Source organism: Zophobas morio, unplaced genomic scaffold (genome assembly GCF_036711695.1).
Source record: "Zophobas morio isolate AGI-343-1 ecotype UQ-CSIRO unplaced genomic scaffold, CSIRO_AGI_Zmor_V1 ptg000005l, whole genome shotgun sequence".
NCBI classification, from domain to species: domain Eukaryota; kingdom Metazoa; phylum Arthropoda; class Insecta; order Coleoptera; family Tenebrionidae; genus Zophobas; species Zophobas morio.
The window spans coordinates 11,257,485-11,282,283 of record NW_026972110.1 but is presented as its reverse complement, the minus strand read 5'-3'; the positions used below and the strand labels follow the sequence as shown (position 1 = coordinate 11,282,283).

At 33.5% G+C, this 24,799-nt stretch overlaps 1 protein-coding gene across 4 annotated transcripts in view; it reads right to left on the bottom strand.

The window, feature by feature from the left end:
• Positions 1-7,791: 7,791 nt before the first annotated feature.
• Dysc (dyschronic) overlaps positions 7,792-24,799 on the bottom strand; it is a 221,896-nt gene continuing 204,888 nt past the window's right edge. For 3 of the 4 annotated variants that reach the window (XM_064047100.1, XM_064047103.1, XM_064047101.1), the window contains 3 exons: positions 22,916-22,996; positions 15,773-16,039; positions 7,792-10,258 (listed from right to left, as the gene is read on the bottom strand). In XM_064047100.1, coding sequence (XP_063903170.1) covers positions 10,037-10,258; positions 15,773-16,039; positions 22,916-22,996 — 570 coding nt within the window. In that variant the 3' untranslated portion in view covers positions 7,792-10,036. The remainder of the gene's footprint in view (positions 10,259-15,772; positions 16,040-22,915; positions 22,997-24,799) is intronic. The other variant, XM_064047102.1, reaches the window with a different exon arrangement.

Sequence of the window (24,799 nt, the reverse complement as noted above, 5' to 3'; positions counted from 1 at the left end):
CAGGTATGTAGTAAACCTAACAGCAACCCAACTTAACTAGAATAAAATTACATAATACATTGTAAGGATCCAATTCAAATTTTTAAATTTCAAATGAATTCCGCGCGCACAAGAAACGGTTGGTAAGAAGAAGAGATTGGCAACCAACCACCCCAAAGAAACAGACGTGCGCAAAGCAAGGGTGGTATTGTCTTGAAAAATGAGTCACTTCGCTTTGACCGCTTGGAACAAACGGTCGACTTCCTTTCGAGCGCTTCGAGCAACAGGTTGTATTTTTGATTGTGAATTATTCTGTGCCTTTTGCTGTTGTTTTTGCTTTTCCAGTGTTGATCCGTTCCATTGGAAAACCTAGCAGCCCCCGTTGAGCCATTGGGTGTTCCTGATTTCTCACCGTTCTTACGACGAGGTTTTTGTGTTCCTGTTGGCGGTAAGCCGTGTCGAAATCTTCGCATCTTTGGAGAGGTATGTTTTGACCCCATGTTTTGGACTGGATCCTGTTTCGCGGCGAGTTTCAAGTCCCGAGGGTGCTTCTGACCTCGTGACACAGCGACGCGTGCGCTTTTTTCCACTAATCTCGTTTTTTTACCTTTCATTTAAAATCCGTTGCAGTAGGGCTTTACAGGAAGTGATTTTTATTTCGGGCCATGCTTTATTTAGCTATATTTGTGAAATCTGTATTTTAGATGGCGGCAAACGAGTTGTTATTTTCACCGTTCTTTGTTCAGGCAGCGGCCATTTTGAAGCGTCCATTTGTTTCTTTTAATCGAGCACATGTTTTAACTGAATCTATTGAACAAAATAACAACATTGTGGGTCATGGGGGGACGTGCCTTTATTCTTTGGATTTAGCACATCGTTTATACAACGCCACAGGATTCATCGTATTTTTGCATCGCATATTTTCGACGCCTATTATTTGGAATGACGAATTCGTCCAACGCCATTTTGCAACTGCAGATTGTCTGCCATGTTTGTTTATGTGTTTTGTTTGGGGGAAATGTATGTGTAATAATGGCCCACAATGCAGCTAAATAATTTCACGTTTGAATTTTAACCAATAACTTGACTGGACACGAATTAATATTAATCACATGTAAATTTGTTAACTTTACAATCTTTCACCTCATGCAATTTGTCTTTGTCTCATAATTTTAGCTTCAGTAATTTTCTTTGCTGTATAATTTGAATTGAACGTAAATTTCCATGCTCTGCAGTTTTGACCTAACATGATATTTAATTTGTACAAGCTTATTTCACACCAGATCTTGTTTTTAATAAATCTTTGCTAAGTTTTGATCATGTAAATATTTTGTTGATGAATATTTCTATCATGTAAATTATCTGATGTCCAAATTTAATCTCAATTAAGAATTATTTGTTGTTGAATTTCCGTAAGAGTGTGTGGCGAATTTAAATGTTGTGTATTGCTCTTTGTTGAAACTTTAACACTTGTTCGGTTGTCATTTAATATTAGAGTCATAGAGATTGAACATTTAAATAGAATTGAAGGTAAATAACACAATAACACGTAGTGTCGGCGATGGGCGCAGTTCCTAGTTGCGGTAGCGGAATGTATCGTGCTGTCCGCACAAGATGTGCAGACTTTGAATCAGATTTCAGTGGGAACGGTCTTGACGACGAGGTAGTAGTTGACCAGACTTCACCGCTAGTTTTAGGCCGAAACGGCCTGCTTGGACGGCATGTTCGTCATGGAGGGGTGCTGTCTGGCAGGCTTGGTGTAGATAGAATCACCGTCGCGGGGGAAACCAGCCCAGACCGGGAGCTCCAAACTTCGCTCACGCTACGACACCCCCTCTGGGTATTTTGCTGTGCTCATAAATGAAATTGATATATATTTTGTTCTATATTTTGTTCGATCGCCACACTCTCAAAATGATTCGGTCTCTGCCATCCAATTTACATAATGTGTAGGTCTTGTGTTTGTTCGGTTTTCATATGTGTATGTATGTCTGTCAATTCGCGAGTGTTTTCGTTCATATATCTTAAGGTGTTTGACATGTAATATGTCGGTGAATAAAACCCCAGGGGGTTTTGGGGAATGAAGACCGATGACACCTTGGCCCTGCGGACTCGCCAGAAGGGCAAATCGAGCCTCTGTTGTCGTTCTTCGTTTCTTTTTCCCCCTTAGGGAAGGCTTTTGACCAACCTAATTTTGTCTATTATTTCTGGCGCTCTCGACAGTGTATGCACTTGTATGAAAGAACTTCTTCCCGCCATTTTTTAAAAACAAAAAAAAAAACACAACGTAGGTTCTCATTTGTTAGACGATCACAGCCAAGGCCAAACTTTGAATTTTTGAATTTTTCGCGGGCCTTTCAAACTGTTTCAAGGTCAAATTTTAAGGCGGGAAGTTTGGGTTATCACAACATTGTTATGTAAATGTTATGTTATAAGTTTATAATAACTACAAGGAAACCAAGAAAAGTTATTTTTACATTTGTATAATTATATTGTGCACTGAAACACTACAAATTATTTTGGAACTAAAATTATATTACAATATTTATTTAAAAATATTGCTGTTATTCATATGGCTTTAAACTTAATATTAAAGAACAACTTTACGAGTTTAAATAATTTATTAGTAGGCACTGCTATACGTGTTTCGGTACACAGTACCGTATTCAGGCAGTTCTGGTTTTTAATGAGCTAATTTCAATTTATACCTGATTTTAACAATATCGTTTACAAATCTATGTTTAGCAAGGTAGATTTGTTTATCTCGGTTTGGTCCTTCATTAATTTATTGAATCTTTTATTGAATTTATGATTTTCTTGAATTAGGTGGTTCGCGTACGTGGAATTTGATTTTTTAGTAACATATGATGATTTATGTTCTTTGATTCTTTCCTCAAATTTTCTCCCTGTTTGACCGATGTATACCAGAGGGCAATCACTACACTACAGCTTAGCATGTAGACTCCAGAATTCGATTTCTTAGGTCACTTGTCTTTACTATTTTTTATTAATTTATGTAAAGAGTTGTTGGCACGGAAAGCGATTTTATAGCCTGCATTTTACAGTATTTTTGCAGTTTTAACAGAAATTTTTCCAAAATGGGTAATATATACCTACTATTATTATATTAATGCTGATGTAGTTTTTGATTTTCTTTTTTAACATATTGTCTACAGTCTCATCCGAATAACCATTATTATTAGCTATTATTTTAATTCTCTTAAGTTCGACGTTACAGTTAGTTTCAGATGAGGCGACTGTCAACAATTTGTGTAATATTGATTGATATGCGGCCAGTTTGTGACTCCAAGGATGTAAAGACGGTCTGTGAATTGTAGTATCTGTATGAGTAGGTTTATGATAACAGCAGCACAACTTTTGCTCTAGGATGTATCTATAGACCATCGTCATCTCTTTTCAATGACGATATAACACTTTTCAACCAGATTAGCAATATATCGAATACATATGACAAAGTGTATATTTTCGGAGATTCAAACCTCCCAGATGTGGATTGGTCCATTAGTGGCAGTCGTTCCTATTCTCCTTCCTCTCAACTTTTGGTGGATTTGCTGCATAATAATCATCTTGATCAATTGAACACGCAGCCAACAAGGTTCAGGTCGAACCAAAAACCGTCTGTGCTAGATTTAATTATAACGTCTGATGACAGTTCAGTCTCGAACTTAGAATATTTTAATCCATTTGGTGAATCGGACCATTTAGTTCTAAGGATGCATTTACAGGTTTGTTACACACGTCGCAGGAGCACTATCACGCTTGAACGGAAGATGTTAGATTTTGAAGCACTGAATAAGTACTTAGGCAACCTAGACTGGAAATCTCTTCTTTCAAATGTGTCGATAAGCAACAATTGGGATTGCTTTAAACAACACTATCCGATACGGTCACACAGTACACCACTATTTTCATGTTTAAAAGATCTTCATCAAAATCGTCGATTAACGGGGGAATTTTAAACCTAGTACGCAAAAAGAAAGCACTGTGGCGAGCTTTTAAACGAACAGGAACCGAAACGAATTACAATGCTCACAGGGCTTTTTCTAACCATCTTTCAACTGTCATCAGAGAGGCTAGACTTGTTAATGAGAAGTGTATTGCAGAGGATAAAGACACCATAAATCTTTTTAAGCACATTCGCACTACTTTATCAGGTTCAGTTAAAACGGTTAAGGTTAAAGATGCGGCCGGCATGGTTAATGATAACAGTTACACCGTTGCCGATATATTTGCCGATTCCTTTGCTAAAGTGTTTACTCTGGAACCTCTTTCTCGGATGCTTAATTGATCTAGCGTTTACAATTCGACTAGTATCACTGATATAAAGTTCTCTGTGGACGTGGTGTTAGATAAGCCCAGAAGGTTGAAAGTTACTAAATCTCCAGATCCTGATCTTATTTCCACCTGGGTTTTAAAGACCTGTACAGCCTCTCTTTCCACTCCGCTATTCTATTCTAATGGAGCAATCATTCATGCAATCTAGAATTTCCTCCGACTGGAAAACGGTGTTTGTCAAACCAATTTACAAGAACAAGGGTGATAAGTTTGATGCATCGTTCGTGGTCAAAGTCATGGAATCCATTATCTGTTCAAATTAATCTTTTGTGCTGTTTGTCAGACTGGACTAGTGACATCGACATGGGTCGCCCCGTCAATATTTTATATCTCTATTTTTCAAAAGCTTTTGACAAGGTTCCGAATTGTAACATCTTGGTATACGAGGAAACCTTCTTGGGTGGATAGATTCTTTTCTGAGCGATCGAACATTTCGAATCAAAGTCGGTGATGGACTTAGTAGATCTGTCGATGTTGTGAATGAGATGCCCCAAGGCTCAGTGCGCGGTCCGCTGATTTTTGTCGCTTATAGTGCCGACATCAAAAATACCATAACCTCGCCTTTCGCTATGTTTGCAGATCACATCAAGCTTGACAGCAGTTGTGCGAATTATAGGGACTTAGAACGAGACCTTCGAGCAATATATGACTGGACTGGTTGTTACCTTTGAATTTAGACAAGTGCATAGTCCTGGACCTTGCGAATAAAAACCCGAAACACGTTTATTCCATTGACAACTTACCTCTTTCATGTACATTTGCACGTTGATTTGGGTGTTGTTGTCACCTCCAATTTGTCCTGGACTGAGCATATCCAGCGAGTTGTGGGCAAAGCAAATAAAATGCTCTTTCTTCTGAGCAAATTATTTTCCAAAGCTAGTCCATTAGTTTTTCTAAACTTTTCAAAACATATGTGCGGCCGTTGCTAGAATTTGCTAATGGCGTTTGGTCTCCCATAATTCAAAAAGACATTTTGTGCTTGGAATCTCTCCCCTCTTTCAGACAGGCGCAAACGAAGGGATCTAATCATTACTTATCAGGCCTTGAGTAATAGTCTTTCCCCAGTCAGCCATCTCTTCCCTCTCAGTACCTCAGACCGCACCAGAGGGCATCCTCTAAAGTTGCGTAAGTTGATGTTTTGCACTTCAGACTACCAAACAATTTTAACGAATAGGGTGTTTGACAGTTGGAACGCGTTACCCAAGGATATAGTGCTAGCCTCATCTATTGTAAGTTTCAAATCGAAATATGATACATATTGTGCAACAAACAATCCTTAGTTATACTCGAGATTAAGCCACTACTCAGTTTGTCACGGGTATAACAGGCGTAGCCTCTGCCCGATCGCTTCCTTAATGATAATAAGGAATATTCCTTACTCGTGGTTTATTTCTTATATTTTGTCTGTAAGAAAGTTATCTTCACACGTCGAAACATTTTATTTTGCCAACGTCGATTTTCAGCAGTTGATTTATTTTAGCTTCTATTAATTGTGAAATTTTTTTTCTGGTATAGAATTGGATGATATGGTTTTTGCATTTTATATTGTTGTTTTTACGAGAATGGAGACATCTATTCCTGAGAAAAAAGTAAATTATTGTTACGAAATAAACCCATACGCCCCCCGGTACGACGCCTATGAGTTTTCTAGTATATGATGGGTGACTAATCATCGGTGGCGGCGGCCGGAAGGCGTTCGCTAAAGAAAAGCCTGGAAGCGGATTTCTCGAAGGGTAGCAGTTAGTTATGTCCACACAATGGGAGAAGTAGAGTCCAGTCAAATCCCTTCCAGCCGGAATTATTTTGTACATAATCGCTGTGCAGTTAGTCGTGTAAATTTGAATTACTGAGAGAAATAATTTGTTGAGTTTTACCTACGCCGACTTTTAATCACCGATGAGCGTATTATTGTTGTTAAAGTTCATAAAAAAAATGCTCACTCAGTTTACAATAAATGTGAAAAATAGTTAGAATCTTTCAAAATTTGAAAACATTAAGGACTCAGTGTAAAAAACTTATCGAAATTCTGTACAATTCATGCGTTTCTAAAGTCACCAATAATCCAATTTTGGGAATTTATAGTTTTACAATTTTTCCTTGGTTCCATAGAAGATACAAACCGTGCTTTTAATAACAGTTATGGAGTAGAGGTAGTCTTTTAGGAGATACACTTAAATTATGCTAAGATCTTAACATCTTTATCTGTGATTCGACTAAAAGCAGCTTATTGGCTTGAAATGTTGACAAATGTCACGTCATATTATTTCTTAATATTGAATTATTGCTGAAATTTGACTATTATTAAGTGATTCTATCTTGCTTCATACTGATGAAGTGAAAGATTTCTGTATTTGGACTCATCTGGAGGCACTGTCAGAATTTTTCAAATAGGTAACACATAAATTAATTCTTGAAATTTTATTTTTGTCTCTTTTTGTTTGGACTCATCTCGTTTATTATTCCTTCATCTGATTTCCTAATTATAAAACAGATTGGAATGTGGATATTGTGTAATTTTCATTTTAATTCATTTGAAGCCTACTGATATTTCCTTTCTTCGAGAACTTGTACATGGTGATATAGCTAATGCCTACTTATAAGAAAAGTTACTATTCTTCGTTTTCCCTACTGATAGGACTCATAGTCGATCCAGTTAGACGCATTATCAGTGAGTTATTAAAAAAGAAATACATAATTATTGCAAAACAGGAAAAATTGAAATTGTTTTCAACTGAAAAAATGGTGAATAAATTTTGAAAATTTGAAGCTTCACTTCGAGATATTAGAAAATATCAGCAAAATTTTCTCTTACTTCCCAAACCAGAACAATCAACAAACTGAAGATAAGCATACCTAATCAAGTTTTCAATTATATAATGCATGAGCACTGTAGGTACATTCTCAGGATTACAATTACAGTACTGAGAATCCTTAATAGATTAGAAAACAACAAAAGTGCTGATTTAGTGTTTCTAATAATTAATTTGTTCGTCCATCCTTGTTTTCGTTTAATTTCTTCTTTAATTATATTATTTCATGCTTATGTTTTTGGTCGTATAGCAACCAAGCACTTACATTTGCAGAGATTTGATTTCTTTTTCTTTGGTAATTATTTTTTTACTTTTTTTTAATAAATGTGTTCATGCCCAAATTTTCTCTTTAAATTAAAGTATAGTCCTAAAACTGTGGGGAACTTTTGTGAAAAAACGTAAGTCATTATTTTCATTCTTTATTAAAATTGCGTATGAATAGTGTAAAACAATTTTAATTAATGTGATTGTGGCATTTACTTAATTTTACGTATTTATAAATAAAACGATTTTATTTAAACAAAATAAATTAACAACAATCGAAATCTAAGAGTAAAACAACGGATTTACAATATTATCAGCAACTTTTTTGAATTATTTACAGTTTGGTTAAATGGTTATTATTAGTAAAATTTTCCCATGTGTGCATAATTATCAGATAAAATTTATTTCAGATAAATACTTATTACAATAAGAATTTCTTTAATTCGTGTCGTTTTAATATCAAATAGGTTGGTAGTGACAGAAGAATAAAATTTTCTGTTGCTAATTATAATAATAATTTTAACTACAAATGGGAAAATCGAATAAAAACTTGTGAATTCTATCATACAAAATGTACTACATAGAAGCAAAACTTGGGTACCTGAACAGAAAGAGAGACAAACTGAATTTGCCGTGGTTTGTCAAGTCTTACATCCATCGATGCGTTGCATTTACGGTAGTTTTGCTAATATAAAAATAAAAAAGTTGGAAAAATCCTGTATTTCAAAAGAGATTGATAAGTGTCCACTTAATTAAATCTATTGTGTTCACTTATTGTTTGAAATTGGCACACTACAATGGATATCATTCTGATTGGTCATCATTGTTAGCAACTTAACAAAAACAACCAAATAAGATCTTATTAAAATTATTAGTTTCAGCTAGTTATGTAAAACACAACAGTCTATATCCATTTTCTCGCCTCAATTCGTTTTTGAAAAGAAAGGAACTGTGGTGTTCAACATAAATATAATAAATTTCACTAATTCATAGTCATAAATTGTCATAATATTTTCAACACAAACAACAATATATCAACGTATAATCAAGATAAATATAACATTATTCCCTGATTCGTTATAATAATTATTAAAATCGCACGTTATTTAACAACAATTATTAACATTAGTAAATACATAACTTAGTCAATAGAGTAATAAAATTTACAAATGTTTATGAAATAACTGAATTTTCATAGCACCTATAATTTAATACTATTTACATATAGATTTTAGCCGACGTAGGTACGCAACAATAACAGCTAAATTTTGAAGTTTTTGTACAGATTGGTAGTTAACATTACTTTTTGCATGTTGCGATTTAACATTTACAGTTTGTTTTAGAATGTTTTCAGATATGATTTTCGGTTGTGTGTTATTATTGCTAAGTTTTAATTTTGCAATCTGTATAAAGACTAAATGAATTTAGTACACTGTAATATACTTTCTGAGGTCGCAGCATTTAAGCTCTATTTCTACTCTATATCCATCTTCTGCTTAAAGTAGATCCCGCACTTAAGTCTAAAATAAATAACATTATTTACATTAGCGCTCAAAAATCAACAGTGCTTGCAAAATGCAGTGAAGGCAGACATTGAATGGTTTCTTTCGTGAACTTTTGACTTGTTTGAGTTGTTTTACGGAGGCTTTTATCATGAATCCCAAAATCTTTCAAACCGTGTCCTATAACCACCGTAAAATAAATACCTTGAAACAACGAAAGTGCTTTATTATCAGTACTTTTTGGAACTTCGAGGACGAACATTTTGAGAACTATGCTGCTTTTACATGTACTAGTTAATGTAAACAAATGTTCTAACCTTAGATAACAACGGTACATAAATGAAGCAAACATTTATGTAGCTCTGATCAGTTATTTACTAAGGCTTGCTTATTTTTGTAACGTGTAGTATTTTGGCACAGCTATTAATTTAGCTAGACATCTTCCTTTTTTTTAGTTGTTTATGTATTACTTATTTTATGTAATACTGGATTTTTACAAAATAAATAAGTATATTGTAAAATATAGTTTGTGTATATACATTTGCAGTTGATTTTGTTCTCGTGATATTCGAGTGCCTCTCCCTCTAGAAATTGCATTTGGTGTCACCGAAGTCACAATATCAAATAGTTACATTATTTGACATGTGATTCTATAATATGCACAACCATTTGCTCACAACAAAAGCGTATTACTAAAGCTGTACACAACAAGTAACAATTAATGAGTTTGAGATGTTCTTTAATACAATGGTTTGAATGCATATTATATTGATCCTACGAAGAACTGCACCCATTTATCCCCACCGTCGATAAAAAAAAAACATTTGGAATCTCGTTTAACCCCAAAGAAAACTGTGAGTGAATGCAAAGAAAAAGAAGTCAGTCTTTAATAATGAGCACCCACGTGCCCAAGGGATACATTTAAATCTTCCTATTCATAAACCTCATAAATGGGAACAGCCCTCCACCTACTACTTCTACAAGCGAGATTTCATTGTCTAGGCGATAATCGTGCTCTAACAAAGGAATCTCGCTTCATGATACATGTGATATGTAGTAGTGTAGAGTTCAGTCGGTGACGTGGCTGGGACCTGGGGGGTCGCTAGCGGGGAGGCTAAGCAAATGTTAAGCTTCCAAGAAGATAAGAGCCGTAGGTTTCGGCTCCATGTTGCTCTTCTTTGCCTCGACAACCAGGAACTCTATGTCTTCGCGATCTCTTCTTGCGAAAGATTCGGCTATGAGACGAGCCACATCTTGGTGCTGCAGACCTTCGACCCGAGTACCGTCCACTTGGAGGATGAGTTGGCCAACTTCTAAACCTCCCGCACTGTACGCCGCACCGTTTTCCTACACACATTCAACAATTAAATCATTGTAAAGAAGATGAAGGTGGTAGGTGTAATGTATGGATGATGTATGTCTCTTTCAAACGACCACCTAGAAAGCTTAGTGTTGTTTATTTGCATATTAAATTATTAGTTTAAGTAAGTAGTGTGTAAAATTTTTATGGTATTTCATTCAGATGTAAAAGGTACGGCGCAAAATGATGACCCTGGCATTGTTTTAAACCCTAAATTTTAGGAAATAAATTTTAGTGTTAAAATATTGCACAATGCTTTTTTGGATGTAGGATGTCATTTTAGCTCTTGTATAACTTGTATATAATATATAATTTTAGCAATCACTAGAGGTTGACGCCAAATTTTTAAGGTCGTAAATTTGATATGACATTTAGGGGAATTGTAATTGATTATTTTAACAATTTTAGATTCTGTGCTTCTGTCGCTATTAACAATTAACAAATCTAGCAAAAAACTGAAGCTATGAATTGCCGCATCCTTTTAAGTACATATGCAAAGTTTTATGTAAAACACGAATGCGTTTTTTACATTCTTAGTAAACCAAGTCAGAGCACTTTCACACATTTTTTATCCCTGTCTTCATTTCCGATATATCGACTTCATTTTCAATGCTATGCTTTCTCTAGACCACTGAAACATATGTATATTAATATAAATGGCTAACAATTACTTTAAATACTGTCATAATTTTTTTTTATCTGTTGATATTATCGGTTTGATGGTGGAACCAAGATCATATTATCTAAATTAAATGTAAAAGGAAGTCTACATTTACAAGGGGGAAAAGCTTTTATGTTAGTAAAATAATCAATAAAATAGTAAAAAAGATATATAGAAAATAATTTTCCAGTGTAATGTTATGTGGTCCTCATTATCAGTTGTATGTATTCCTTTGCTCTGTATAGCGCTGTAAGTACACCATAATTTGCCAAAATTTATGGTGTTCGCAACTAAGTATTATGAGTTAAGGCGTAGTTACACAATGGTGGGTTTGTCCAGTTGAGCTGTGCAAATAATAAATCAAAATCATATAGACCGTGTATACGATATTTTACTAGCAACGTCAGCCCCCCAGAGTATCCAGTTTATCATTTTCCAGGCTTGATTGGTAAATACATAGCCGCACAGATAGTATTTAATCAGTGTTAACTTAAATTTACTTGTTAGTGGAAAAATATCTAGAAAGAAAGGTAAAATTCAATTAAAGAAAATATAAATATATGTAATGGGAAATATGCAAGTGTCATGCTGCTTAACTTGTAATTCAATAATCTACTTCTACTGTAATTGCAGATATGCGGATATGGATATATGTTAATTAAAAAACCGATTTAAAAAGTGCATAATTTTAAAAAGTAATATTAAAAAACAAGTTTCATAAGACGTCTGACGACTCGTTTTCTAATTTTGGAATTCGTACTCTAAAATGTCTTATGAAACGTACAATTTTTTTACTCCACACATTTTTCCATAAAAAACGGATTTTTTAAAATTTGGGTAATTTTGTCGTGATTGGTACTGACTCTGGTGATAGTGATTTTGATTTTAACAGGAATGATAATTAACAATTCATGGTTTTTTGTTTTTTTTAAGATAAATTGGACCAGTTTATAGCAACAAAATTAAGGGACAGTTTTTTAATCTTTGATTAGTTTTAATTATTTAATTTCAAGTTAGAAGTCATGATTATCGTGGTTGCAACAGTAAAATAAGTGTTTTCATGGTGATTTCGGACAATTTTAAATTTACCGCAAAAACATAAAATTCAAAATTCGCGCTGGAACTAATTCACATCGCGGTGGCTTTAGTTACTTTTCTGTATATACTACCTAGTGATCAGGAATGACTGAGTCTGTTGGCAGTACTTTTTGAACAAAATTGTTAACTTTTCTAGCGTTTATGTTGGCATAATGGAGTAATTGTGTTACAGATATGTCAATCGTGACATGTGATAAATTTAGGTTGGGTTTTGCAAATTAAAACTGTCAAAAATCTGTCAATATTCACAGCTGACAACCGGAAATTATAGAAAACATCATGATACCAATTTGAACTAAAAATCCAGGATTGCTAACACACGCGGCATACATCCGATGTGACGATTAATGTGGATAATAATTGTACATTTCATAGTAAAATTTAAATCTAATTACAAATATCATTTCGTTTTTTTGACGTTTATTTTATTTGTTATTTCGGTTTCGATAGATAGATAAACAGAGTAGGGTCGCTATTTCCGATCCAGTTTTCATCATAAATGTTTTTCATAATGAAACAAATTGTTGGTGGGGATGATTAGCCAAATTTTGGTTAGCAATTGAACCGTCTACATGCTTTTTTTAATATACATACAAAATTTGACAACAATCGGTCCAGCAGTTTCGGAGATTACGTGTGTAATAAAAATGGATACAGATACCAGAGAGACAAACAGACAAACAGACAGACAGACAGATAGACAGACAGCCAGGCAGTCAGTTAGTCAGATAGATAAATATAATAAACAGATAGATAGAAACGGGAGACTAATTTTTTCGTACTGTAGGGGTCATGAAACGTCGAGAAAACATAAAAGTGGCCATTCGTCTGAAGGACTTGATTACTTAGCTTACGTTCTGAAAGTAAAAATTGGTTTAAGGTGATTTAGACAGAACTTCCATCGCTCCTGAAGCACAGTACAATATATCCAGATTTATTTTTTTATGATAACACTTATTAGTTAAAATAACGATAAAGAAACGTGCTACGCGTTTGTTCCAAGTGAGATTTTCAATGATAAAATTTTGTGATGACGTCATCAACATTTTTGCAAATACACTAATGTCACTTATAGGTGCAGTGTAATACTAATCATAATATAATTGTATTCCCAAATTTTCGGGAAAATGGATGAGTCGTCCTTGATTTAATCAGTACAATAGATCGCCTCATTCATTAATATTCTTGAGGCACCCTCTATAAGTAATTCTAAAAACTAGTGTGTATAAATCATAAGTACATTACATATCATAAAATATTTTCATATTTCAGAGAAGATTTAAAACAAAATTTAGAGATGACGTCATTAATTTTTTGGGAGGGGATAAACGATCAAATCTGGATATCTAGAATGAAAACTTAACACAGATTCATACACCACAAGTGTAGAAATATCTTATTTTATAAAATTGAAATAAGAATTACTTTTGTAAATTTTGTAGATGATGTCATCCCACTGGTGGTGGGGACATCCAAAATTTGAGAACAATCGGTCCGATAGTTTCGAAGATTATATGTCTAATAAAAGTTGATACAGATAGATAGGCAGACAGACAGACAGACAGACAGACGGAAACCGGAGACCACTTTTTTCGAAGGACTCGATTAATTACTAGCTTACATTCAGGATTAAAAATTCTTTCAATACGACACGTGCCCTACCTAACTGTCTACATCACGTACTATTCTTGTATTTACTGAATTTTATGAGGCATCTCCTGTAAGTGCTTATGAAGTCAAAGTCCTAGATGCACTATATCTTTAGCTGAACTATAACCGACAAAATTTATGAGTTGAGTATATACTGTCTAGTAGGTATATACCGTATCCAGGGTCGGATGCAACTAACGAAACATTTCCATGTTGAGAAATGACAACACAAAAGAAACCAAACTACCACAAAAATTGCAAATATTTAATTTGAATTACATTTTAAAATTATACGTCATCTTCCTCCCTGGATCTTCACCCAATTCAGTTTCAATGTTCAATGGTGTCGTATAGTAGTGAAACGGGGTAACGGGACAAGTCCAACTCTGTACTGCCATAAATCATCAATTGTGGGTCCGGTGGTTAAACACAAAACTGGTCTCCATTACTGAACGAAGTTCATAAAACTTTATGAGATACAACTGCACCTGACAAAGTATAAACAAAAAACACACCGGTACGAAGGGCAAAATTTATCTATCATTTGTTACTACAGCAGCAATAAAAAGAAAGTTTTAATTTAGAGAGGTGTATTTTTACGGCAAATTTGACTAATAATTTGTGAGAAACGCAATATTGCCACGTGATAAAAGAAAACTTTGTTTTATGAAGAGACCGTAACATTATTAACTTGAAAGTTTTTTGTACTTAATTTTTTCAAATTTTTTCTTAAAGATCAATATTAGTTATGATATGTACTGTACAATATAACACAGTTTTATAGAGACTGAAATGCTCGTTTTTGTGGCACTAAAAAAGACACTGAATAAAATTTTGTAGTGAGTTAATGAGAGTTTCTGGAGGAATGCTAACAATTTCGCTACGTATGGATTCCCGTAACTCTTCAATGTGAATAGGTCTATTGATATGAACGCGATTCTTCAAATAGACCCACAAAAAAAAGTCAAGCGGTGTCAAATCCGGTGACCTGTCAGGCCACTCACTAGTACCCCTTCGGCCTATCCATCTGTCAGAAAAAGTTTCATGTAACAGTTTTTGTCGCACTTGAGATTCAAAATGGGGTGGGGTACAGTTTTGTTGAAACCAAATAGTTTCTGCTGGCAACTCCGTATTTTGATAACTGGGAAACAATTCTCTAAGTCTAGGCACTATACGTTCCCGCAACAACCCCCCTCAGAATTTAAATTTCCATTAATAAAAAAAGGACCAATTACATGGTAACCAATAATACCTCACCAAACATCAGTTTTTCTGGCGCTGTGTGTCGATTTGCTCCATCCAGTATGGATTTGTGTCGGATTAGTACCTACAGTATTTGTAACTAATGTTAGTTTTAATTTTTTCGTTTTTTGAATAAACTCTAAAATTTAACAACTCAAAGTTATTCAACCAGTGTAAGTAAAATGAGAAGTAGAGAAAGGATTATTAAATTACAGATAAGACAGCAGATCACATTGCTTATATCAATTAAAACATACTTAATTAACAACATTTTAAAGTCAAATTATGACAATCGACTTTAAAATTTCATAGTAAAGTTTATATGGAACCTACAGTAGCCCAAAATCTAAAAATGATGTAAAATCGATAATCCTCCGACCAGATACATAAAAGCTTTTAAAACTGCAACATTTCAGACAGTCAATTAATTATTAATTAACACAGCTTGGCTACTTTGTACGATGTTGTTTGTTCTTTTTTTCGAAAGAAAAACTCACTAAGCTTAGAGGGCATAGATTCTCTGACTGGCGGCATGCTTACATGTTTCATCTGAACACAAAAATGTAAAGATAAAAATAATACCCATCGCCGTAATAAGCAGTAGGTAGGTTGGTACTTCAAGCGTGTAACACTGTACGACTTATAATACCCTGTCAGTGATTTCTCACCAATAAAGTCTACTAACAACTGTCACGATCCTCACTTTAACTACAGAAATTCTGTTATTTATAGCAATTAACTTGCCGTGCATACGCGATAACTGCTCGAACTAAACGCATTAGAGTTCTGTCATAATTGCAATATATGGGGATTAAACTTAAAATACAGGCAGGAAGTGCGATGCACTTACATTTATGTTGATGATTCTCGGTAGTGGATGTTTTGTGTTGGCGCCTCCTTCGATGGCTATTCCTAAGATGGGCTTAGTCTTTTTCACCGTGACTCGCAAGTTGCCTTCTTCGTCTTGAGTTACTCTAGGAACCTCGCGTTGTCCCTCCGAAATGCCATCCCTTGCCAACCTCTGCATGGATTGATGACGTCGCATGCCACCCTCTCCCTCTAGTAACGCTTGTTCGTCCTTCATATCAAAGCTTCTTGATAACTTGTGAGCTAGTTCCTAAAAGACAATTACATTTGTTAGAGAGTTCTGTCTGCAACGAAAATTCGTCATTTGTTTTTGTTATGATTAAGAAAGTAAGATAACAGGCATCTTCGAGACCAAGGTGACATGTTTACACGATATCAAGTTTCAGGTAACAGGAATTGGTGAGTGGAGAATCCACTTTTACGCAAGTGATGGGAGAAACTCGGATCCAACATTGACAATGAATAAGAATTAATACAATTTACTGTCACAGCGGACTAATAAAAATATAAAAAGCTACACACTTCTTTTTTTGTTTGGCGTGACCTCAATGGGAATCAAAATGGTGATGTGAAAGTGACGCCAATTAATATCCGACGAATGCTGTGTAGATGTTATGATGATCTTCAGATAAGTAAACAAATGAGTTTTCTTTTTATAATTGTGCATTTTATTCACGCTTTGATTGTTAAAGCAAGACTTTATGAGAAAATTATTTTATCTCAGGTAAGGAGGCACAAGTTCATGCAACAACTGACGATACAGTTGCGTACAGAAACAAGTCTTGTCTAACATGAATCCATCTCATTGTATCTATGATTAGTGCATACTGAAAAGGTGATGACATTTTAATTAATGACAAAAGTTAAAATTAAATCTGATGAACCATTTACTTTCTCTTGGTTTTGGCTGACGTGAAATTCAAAAACACGAAGAAATTCATTCATTTGAATTTTAGAGTCAATAATAATTAATATTTTACGAAAATTTGTAAACAGATTTATTTTCAAAAGTAAGTGTAGTTTCCGTTACCAATTGCCAGTAGTGGACTGCTCGCCCCCCTGGTATATAAAGGTAGTGCTGATGATATTTTTATAGTACATTTTTACAATCTCGGAAATAATAAGAAATACGAGGTCAGTCACAAACAGTTACCCAATTCATAGAAATTAATAATCTGTATGTTTCACATATTTTCAGTAGTTTGGAATTATGTTAAAAAAGTAACACTAGAAATGTTAGTAAATTTAAATTTTGCTTTATCTACTTATTTAAGCTTAAATACAACAGCTATATGTTCAACAATATAGGGATTATTGAATGTATAGGTTCTGTATTTTTCGGCGTTTTTTTTATAATTATCACATATACAGGATTATGATAAAGTAATGCACAAAATATGTCAAAACTTTCATTTTATTTTCCATCTTTTGACATTTGCCAAAAACAATTTCTATGTACATATGGGTTCAAGTGGCACACACCCAACGTCCCCAAAAATTGTTTGGGTGGGAATCATAAATAGAAGATTCATTTTCCCCTACCTTTTTTTACGAAAATTTAAGAGCAGATCTTTGTTTAGATCATCTTAGAACCGCAGTGCTTCCGGATCTAATTGCTTTCCTGATACAGATAACCCATAAAATTTAGATCGCAGGATTTACTTTCAACAGGATGGGGCACCATCACATTATGGCGGAAATGTAAGGGTTTTTTTTGGATAGCCAATTTGATGGAAGGTATATTGGAAAACGTGGACCAATAGATTAACCATCTAGGTCTCCGGATCTGACACCCCTTGTTTTTTTTTTATGAGGACATTTATAAAGTGGTGTTTAAATGAACAGACCGGATAATTTAGACGACTTGAAAGCACGAATTCGTCATGAAATGACTCGTATAAGTCCCCAGAGTATTGAAAATTCCGTCAGTTAGGTCCACCATCGTCTGGGTTTGTGTCAGAGAGTGAATGCTGAACAATGTGAACAATTTATATACCATAAATTTTTACTCCAACGTAGTGATCTTTTATTTAATATTTATCATTAAAATCAAGTTTATTTTGTTTGTTATTAATTTTCAATGCAATCAAAATTATACCTTCCTGTTTAAAAAAATCATTGTTGACGTAATAACTTTTATAAATTTGACATATGCCAAAAGATGGAGAGTAAAATGAAAGGCTTGACATTTTTTAAACAAATGCTGCGCTTTTTATGAATGTTGTGCATTACTTTGTCATAATCCTGTATACTGAATACGTAATAAATTCAAAACGTAATGGATCCATGGTACCAAAAACTACAGTCTCGAATTATCAACCATTTATTACTTGTGGTTCATTCGCTGCTATCTATATTTGCAAAAATTGACAATGATTCTATAAGTGATGCACCATATCTTTGGAATGTTTGCACAGGGATAATTATGACCTTCTAAAATTATTTTAATCAAGAACGGTTGGCTGATGGTACGTTAGAACCCTCAACCAACCAAGCCAGTGATGGTGAATGTCAAATAAATGAAAAGAGAAATCATTTGATCAATAATTTTTGTAGAACTAAAATTAAACACAACGAAATACAGGTGTCCCAGATAAGACTCCACGAAACTACATGGACTTATATCTTGAAAATGGATAGAAATATTGACATTTTGTAAACGCCACTGTTTTTAGCTTGAAGCTTAATAGCTTAGTATGTACGCTCCATAGTAAGCCCAGTTGACATTGACTTAGTATAACTTTTATGACTTAAGTCAGACCGTTATGACAATAAGGGACAGTAATAATCTTTGCAGTGCGAGCCCATACAAATTAATACACGCCGTGAACGGTAGTGTATCAACAGGGTCGTATTTAAAAGAATATTGTTATTCAACCGCTGGTCAACTCGCTCCTTGAAAATTTGTTTGTTGCAGTTTACAGTAGCTTGTTTGATTTACAAAACTGGTTTGGCTTAAGTTATAAAACTTAGGTAAAAAATAAACTTTATAAATTTTTAAAAAATTGAAATTGAATGAAACAAAGTACCACTACTTTATTTTACAATTAGTTTTAAAAACAGTTTTATTTAATCCAACATGCGTTTTTCGTTACGTTTTCTCACACCAAACAAGTAAGACCAACTTGACGATTTTTTCAATTGAACACCCATTATGTTGGAATATCATTCTTCGCACTGAACACAAAAATTAGTTCGTAAATAGTCGCGGTTAATAAAGTGTCACGTGTTAAAAAGGCACAAACATTTCTAAATTAAGCAAGGGTCGCAATTGCGTCAAATTTTTTGTGTATCACCACAAAAATAAACCTAAGGGCGTTAAATCTCTGGTGCGAGCTGATCAATTTTCATAATAAATGTTTTTCAAAATTAAAAAAAGATAACCATTTTCGATAGACAATAAAAAATACTGATGGTAATACGTAACAGTTACTAGCAGCAAGAGTGTGTTTACACACTTGTTTCCATGACGACGTATGGCAACTAGATGTACTTCTTGATTTATATAATCTATATTATTTACAGTTAAAACTTATACAACATTTATGTCTTTCATTTCATTATAATCGCAATTTAATGATGTATCAGAACAATATCAATTTAAATTCTCCCTTCAAGTTAAAAACAATGGCGTTAACAAAATTTCAATATTTGTATCCATTCTCAAGTTATAAGGTCACGGACTTTTATTTGGGACACTCTGTGTGTCCCAGTATACACGTACAGTCTTTTTCATCATCACTGAAAACGTCATGAATTCAAACAACAAAGGAAACTGAAATAAGTGTCAAATACGACATTCTAATTGCAATAACAATGTTAAACATTTTAAAAGAAATAGTAATAATAAAATAAAAACAGATACAAATATGTTTTCCGTTTCTTCTCATAAAATTTTATGAATTTTTTTTTCGCCATTATAGTATTCAACCCCTGCACGCACAATTAGTAATTCATGACAGTAGAGAGTTGAACTTGTCTCGTTATCCGATTTCACCACCACATTACACCAGTATAATTCGGCTAAAGATATAGTTCGTCATAGTGGATGCAATAAATCCGCTTGCGTGGCCAAGACCTTCTCCTATTGTAAAAGTAACAAATAAAAATTATTTCAATACGGAACATAACCTACCTAACAGTCTGTGTAACGGGCCATTGTCTGTATATATTTATAGAATTTTATGAGGGATCCGCCGTAAAATGTTTACTTCACTTATATCTTTAGCCGAACTTTAACTACTATTGAAATTGAAGTAGGTGACGACTCCAGTGCTGAAGATATATAATTTTATATTTAAATTTAAATTAAATAATTGCAAAATAGGTACTAAAGAGAACATACTCAAGGCATACATTTTCCATCCCATCATAACTAGATAACGAGATTCAATTATAAAATTTTGTAAGGTACAAATGAAACAAACAGAATGGTACAAATTTCGCAAATATGGTGGTAGTAGAAGTGATGAGTATCGAGCAAAACAACGCGAGAATTAAAACAAGAAATTCTAAAAATGACTTAACCCAGATTGATAGACGTAATTTTTTGGAGCGAGATAATTTAACACAACTCATATGGTATCTAGTTTCGGAGTGCTTTTACACTTACATCAGGTGATTCAAAAATGACGGAGAAGCTCAATGGTACATTGTTAAGAAGTCTCTGAAGAATTCGAAAAAAATGGTTAAAAATATTGCCTGAACCAAATTTTTGCAAATATCAAACTTCAAAGTTGGTACAGGGATTTTTTTAAACCGTTATTTTTGAGTTCTTCAGAGCCTTGTTAATAACGTACCATCGAGCTTATCCGGCATTTTTGATCACCCTGTATATTAAAAAAAAACTCTCATAAAAACACTGACTGTTCACTATTCGCAACTAAATCTTTAGTTGGTTTTGTATCTTACATTGTCATAAATTTTATTTTAGTTGTAGATATGATAGAACAGAAGATTATTTTATAAACTTTTACTTTTACAGTTACTTTAACTCTCTACGTTACAGCACCGTCAGTTCTAAGTCTATAAGTTGGCACTGTTTTTGAAGTATTTATATACATCTGACATAAATGCACCAAAAAAATTCAAAAGATTGTTTTCTTTTCAGAAATGTAAAAATACAAGTAGACAAAAAAGATTTTAAAAGATTGGACAAAATTTAACATATATGTACATAGTCTGGAACCTACACCTCATCCACTATCGTAAGGTGACATGCACATTAGTAAACTATAAGAGAAGGTTTCTAATTCTAATTTACTAAACTAAACTAAAAGCTGTATTGTGAATATACTGTGGGATTCATTTAAAAATAATAGTAACTTTAAGTTAAGTCGAAAGCCATAAATAAAAGTCAATTATCCTTGTATTAACCTGACTTTGTATTTTTTATTATTTCAGAGGTGACATCTACTTAAATTTAATAATACGACATTTGTGCATTATAATTAAATTAGATCTATCTTATTGTGTGGTCTCCCTTTTGTTCATTGTAATCTTTTCTTTGTTTGTGGAAAGCTAGCACAAAAACCGCATCTAAATCTCCACTTTAAATAACTTTTCAGAGTTCATCTTTATAGACTGGCTTAACTGATATACGACAAAGATCATTAACGTCCGTATAATAATGATTTCATTTACTGACTAAACATAAACACAGTTTGTTGTAAAATATAGTAAGTAATAACGAAGCATACAAACACATTAATTAAATTCGTTCCTACATCTGAAGTAAGAACATAAACCAACTCTCATCCTATTATTATTTAACCATAAATAAATGAAACAGCTTGACTACGCTCGGTAGGTTAATAAACAAGTATTTTTCCACGTCGTAACATTTCTTTTGCATCTGTACGATATCAATTTGTTTTAATTATGTAAATCTCGTTTCAATTAACTTTCATTAACCATAAACAACGAGAAACGAGCAAGGTTTGCTCACTAAAAACCGCAATAGATTGAATAATTCGAAAAAAGTTGGAATCGTAGAAATCACTTACTTTTTTCGCCATTTATTTCTACAGGAAACATCTAATAAAAAGCACTAGAAACTTTCAATCAATGGCTCTAAAATGCCGTCCACCATTAAAGTACAAACCATACACATTTAACTACATCATATCCAGTCAGAGGAGAACACAAAAATACATCAAAGGGTTGAGGTTGTTCGTCAAACAGATTTATATTTTCCATTACAACCCCTTGACGTACTTTATTTTCTTCACAAAGTGTGCACTAAATCTATATGTAAGTTAACATGCCCCATGCTGTGTGGACGATGAAAGTTATTTCTTGATACCTCGTGACGGACCTTTGCAAGCAAGGAAGGCCACAAATTTAGTTCTTGATCAATTTCTAGTGTAATTTTGTTTCTGTGTTTCAATGAAAGTGATTGGACAAATCACAAAACTACAACACTTAGATGTTAAAAAAAATAAAAAGAAAATGCTAAATATGCCAATCGGGTTTTCGTGTTTCTATTAACATCACGATTTATAGGCTTAAAAATAAAAACAAAAAAACCTTAGGTTGTTGGCGTTTTTGATGAAGTAGTAAATCAGTCGTCTCGGTCGAATTTAGGTGCATAATAAAGTATGTCTCAGCTTGAACAAAAGACTTGTGATATCATTGTTGTCAGCAAGAAACGATTCATAAACTGAACCCACTCCCTGTAATGAACCCGTAGAAATTTAAGCCTACGCAAATTTGCAAACGAAAACGAAGGACAGTCCTGAAAAGCGTCGCTAAAGACCTAAGTTTGTTAAAGCCGATAAATCGTGAATTTGTCATGTGGCACACAGTCGATTTCTGGTAATGATGCTCACAGTACTCGTCTTAGTACCAATTTCATTCATACTGTGAAAAATTTCAAGCAAGAGGTTAAGAAGAGTCTAAAAGCTTGTGCTGGAAACTATACACAGTGGTGCTATAGTGAGAGAAAGCATTGTACTGACCACCTGCAGATTAGTCTTTCATTACAAGATTCTTTGTTTTGAGAGACCATCAAGCATCATTTTCTAATTTTGGAATTCTGACTGTGTCGGCAACAAGACTATGTAATATACGTGTGCCCAATCTATAAGGCCGCATGCTGGAGTGCTCTGAAGGGCCTAAAACTTACAAGAGGTCTGCCCCAGTACCAAGACTTGACTTTCTGCGTCCACCCTCCCAAGCTCGACCGCAGACCGCCAAGGTACCCGCTCTGCAAACACATTCCAATTCGTATACTGCGTTCGTTTTGGTCATATCAGCGCGACGTCATTTTGACTTAACAGTACCGCAAAAATGGCCATTATCACATTGGGAACATCAGCAACAACAGTTCAGAATATTTTAGGTGTATGTCAAAAGTGCGTTTGAATTGGTAAAGTACACGAAGTTTGGCCACTTTAATTTTAGCGGACTAACAATCCAACGAATCATAATAGAAAGCTTTTGTAAGCGTAAATTCATGAATATATTTGGTTTAAACTACTCGGTTTTTTATTATCACAGTAGTTACTGATTTAAGTGGCCAAAAATCGTATAATTTACTTTATAAACTGGAAATAAGTATCTAATAATAGTAAATATGTATATATTGTTGAAAACAAAGCTATGGTGAATAACTTGGCAAAATAAACTAGTTATAGTGTAATAAAAAACTCACACAGTAAGAACAAAGCAGTTCTGAATAATATGGTATTGTACCATCAAGGTAAAACGTTTAAATATTGATGCACGTATTATCGATGTTTAGACAATAAACTCTTTCAGTAGATAAAGTATAATGCAAAAATCGTTCCTTTAAAATATAGAAAAAATTTGACAAAAATGTTTGAACAGATAACAAACTGTTTTACTTTATTATTATTATTAGTATAAGCAAGTATAATGATTTTTAATAGCTGAATCATTGTATTAAAAATATATACTGAGTTATTTGCACAGACCTTTTTGGTTAGGATAAATATACAAGGTGATTCGATATCTCGTTAATTATTAAACAGAAAAAAAGTTACAGACTGCAGTTATAGCGAACTTTACAGAAAGTTTTGCTCCTAAAGCTTAATACAAAACTTTTTTTTTTAACGAATGCCGCATATATTTTCACATTGATTGACCTTTTCTTAGGCTTTATAACGACAATTTGTTTTTGAAACTCCGATGCAACGTTGCCACGTCATTCTATTTTTCTCTGGAAGGGTCGCAATAGGGTTATTTTTACAATCTGTATTACATTATTTTATGGAGAGATAAATAAACGTGGGCACTTTGTTGTGCTCTGAATAAAATTTAATATTAATATACGGAGTGTTTATAAAAAAATTTTAAAATTTTCAAATATCGATATTTCAGTTCAGTAAATATGTAATGCTAAAGTAAATGTAAAGAAGCGTCCTATGCGTATGTTTCAAATTAGTTTGTACTTTCCAAAATTTTGTGATGACGTCATAAATATTTTTGTAAGGACACGTATATCAATTAGGATTAATGCAGTGCAAAATATCAATAATAAAAGTATTGCATTTCCAAATTTTCGGGAAAATGGAGTGAGCCTTCTTGATTTGACCAATAAAGCAAATTGATTCATTCATTAATTTTTTGAACCACCTACTACGCAAATCTAAAAAGAAATATTATAATGATAAATCACAAGACAAGTATAGAGTGATAATATTTTGCACAATAAATAAATTTTGAGATGACGTCATGAATTTTTTAGGAGGGGTAAATAAATACATATTGATTGAGGATTTATCATGATTACGATAACCTTAAAACGTTTGCAAGATTTCAAAGAATTCGGTTTTGAATTTCCTGATTTATTCAATAAAATAAATCGACTCATTCATAAATTTTTTTGAGTCACCCTGTATAAGCAAATTTAAAAATTATGAATGCAGTGATAAATTACAAGTACAAATTCATCATATTTTGCAAAGTGTGGATAGGATTTATTAGGCAAAATTTTGAGGTGGCCTCATCAATTTTTTTGGGGGGGTATAAGCAAATATATTTTGAT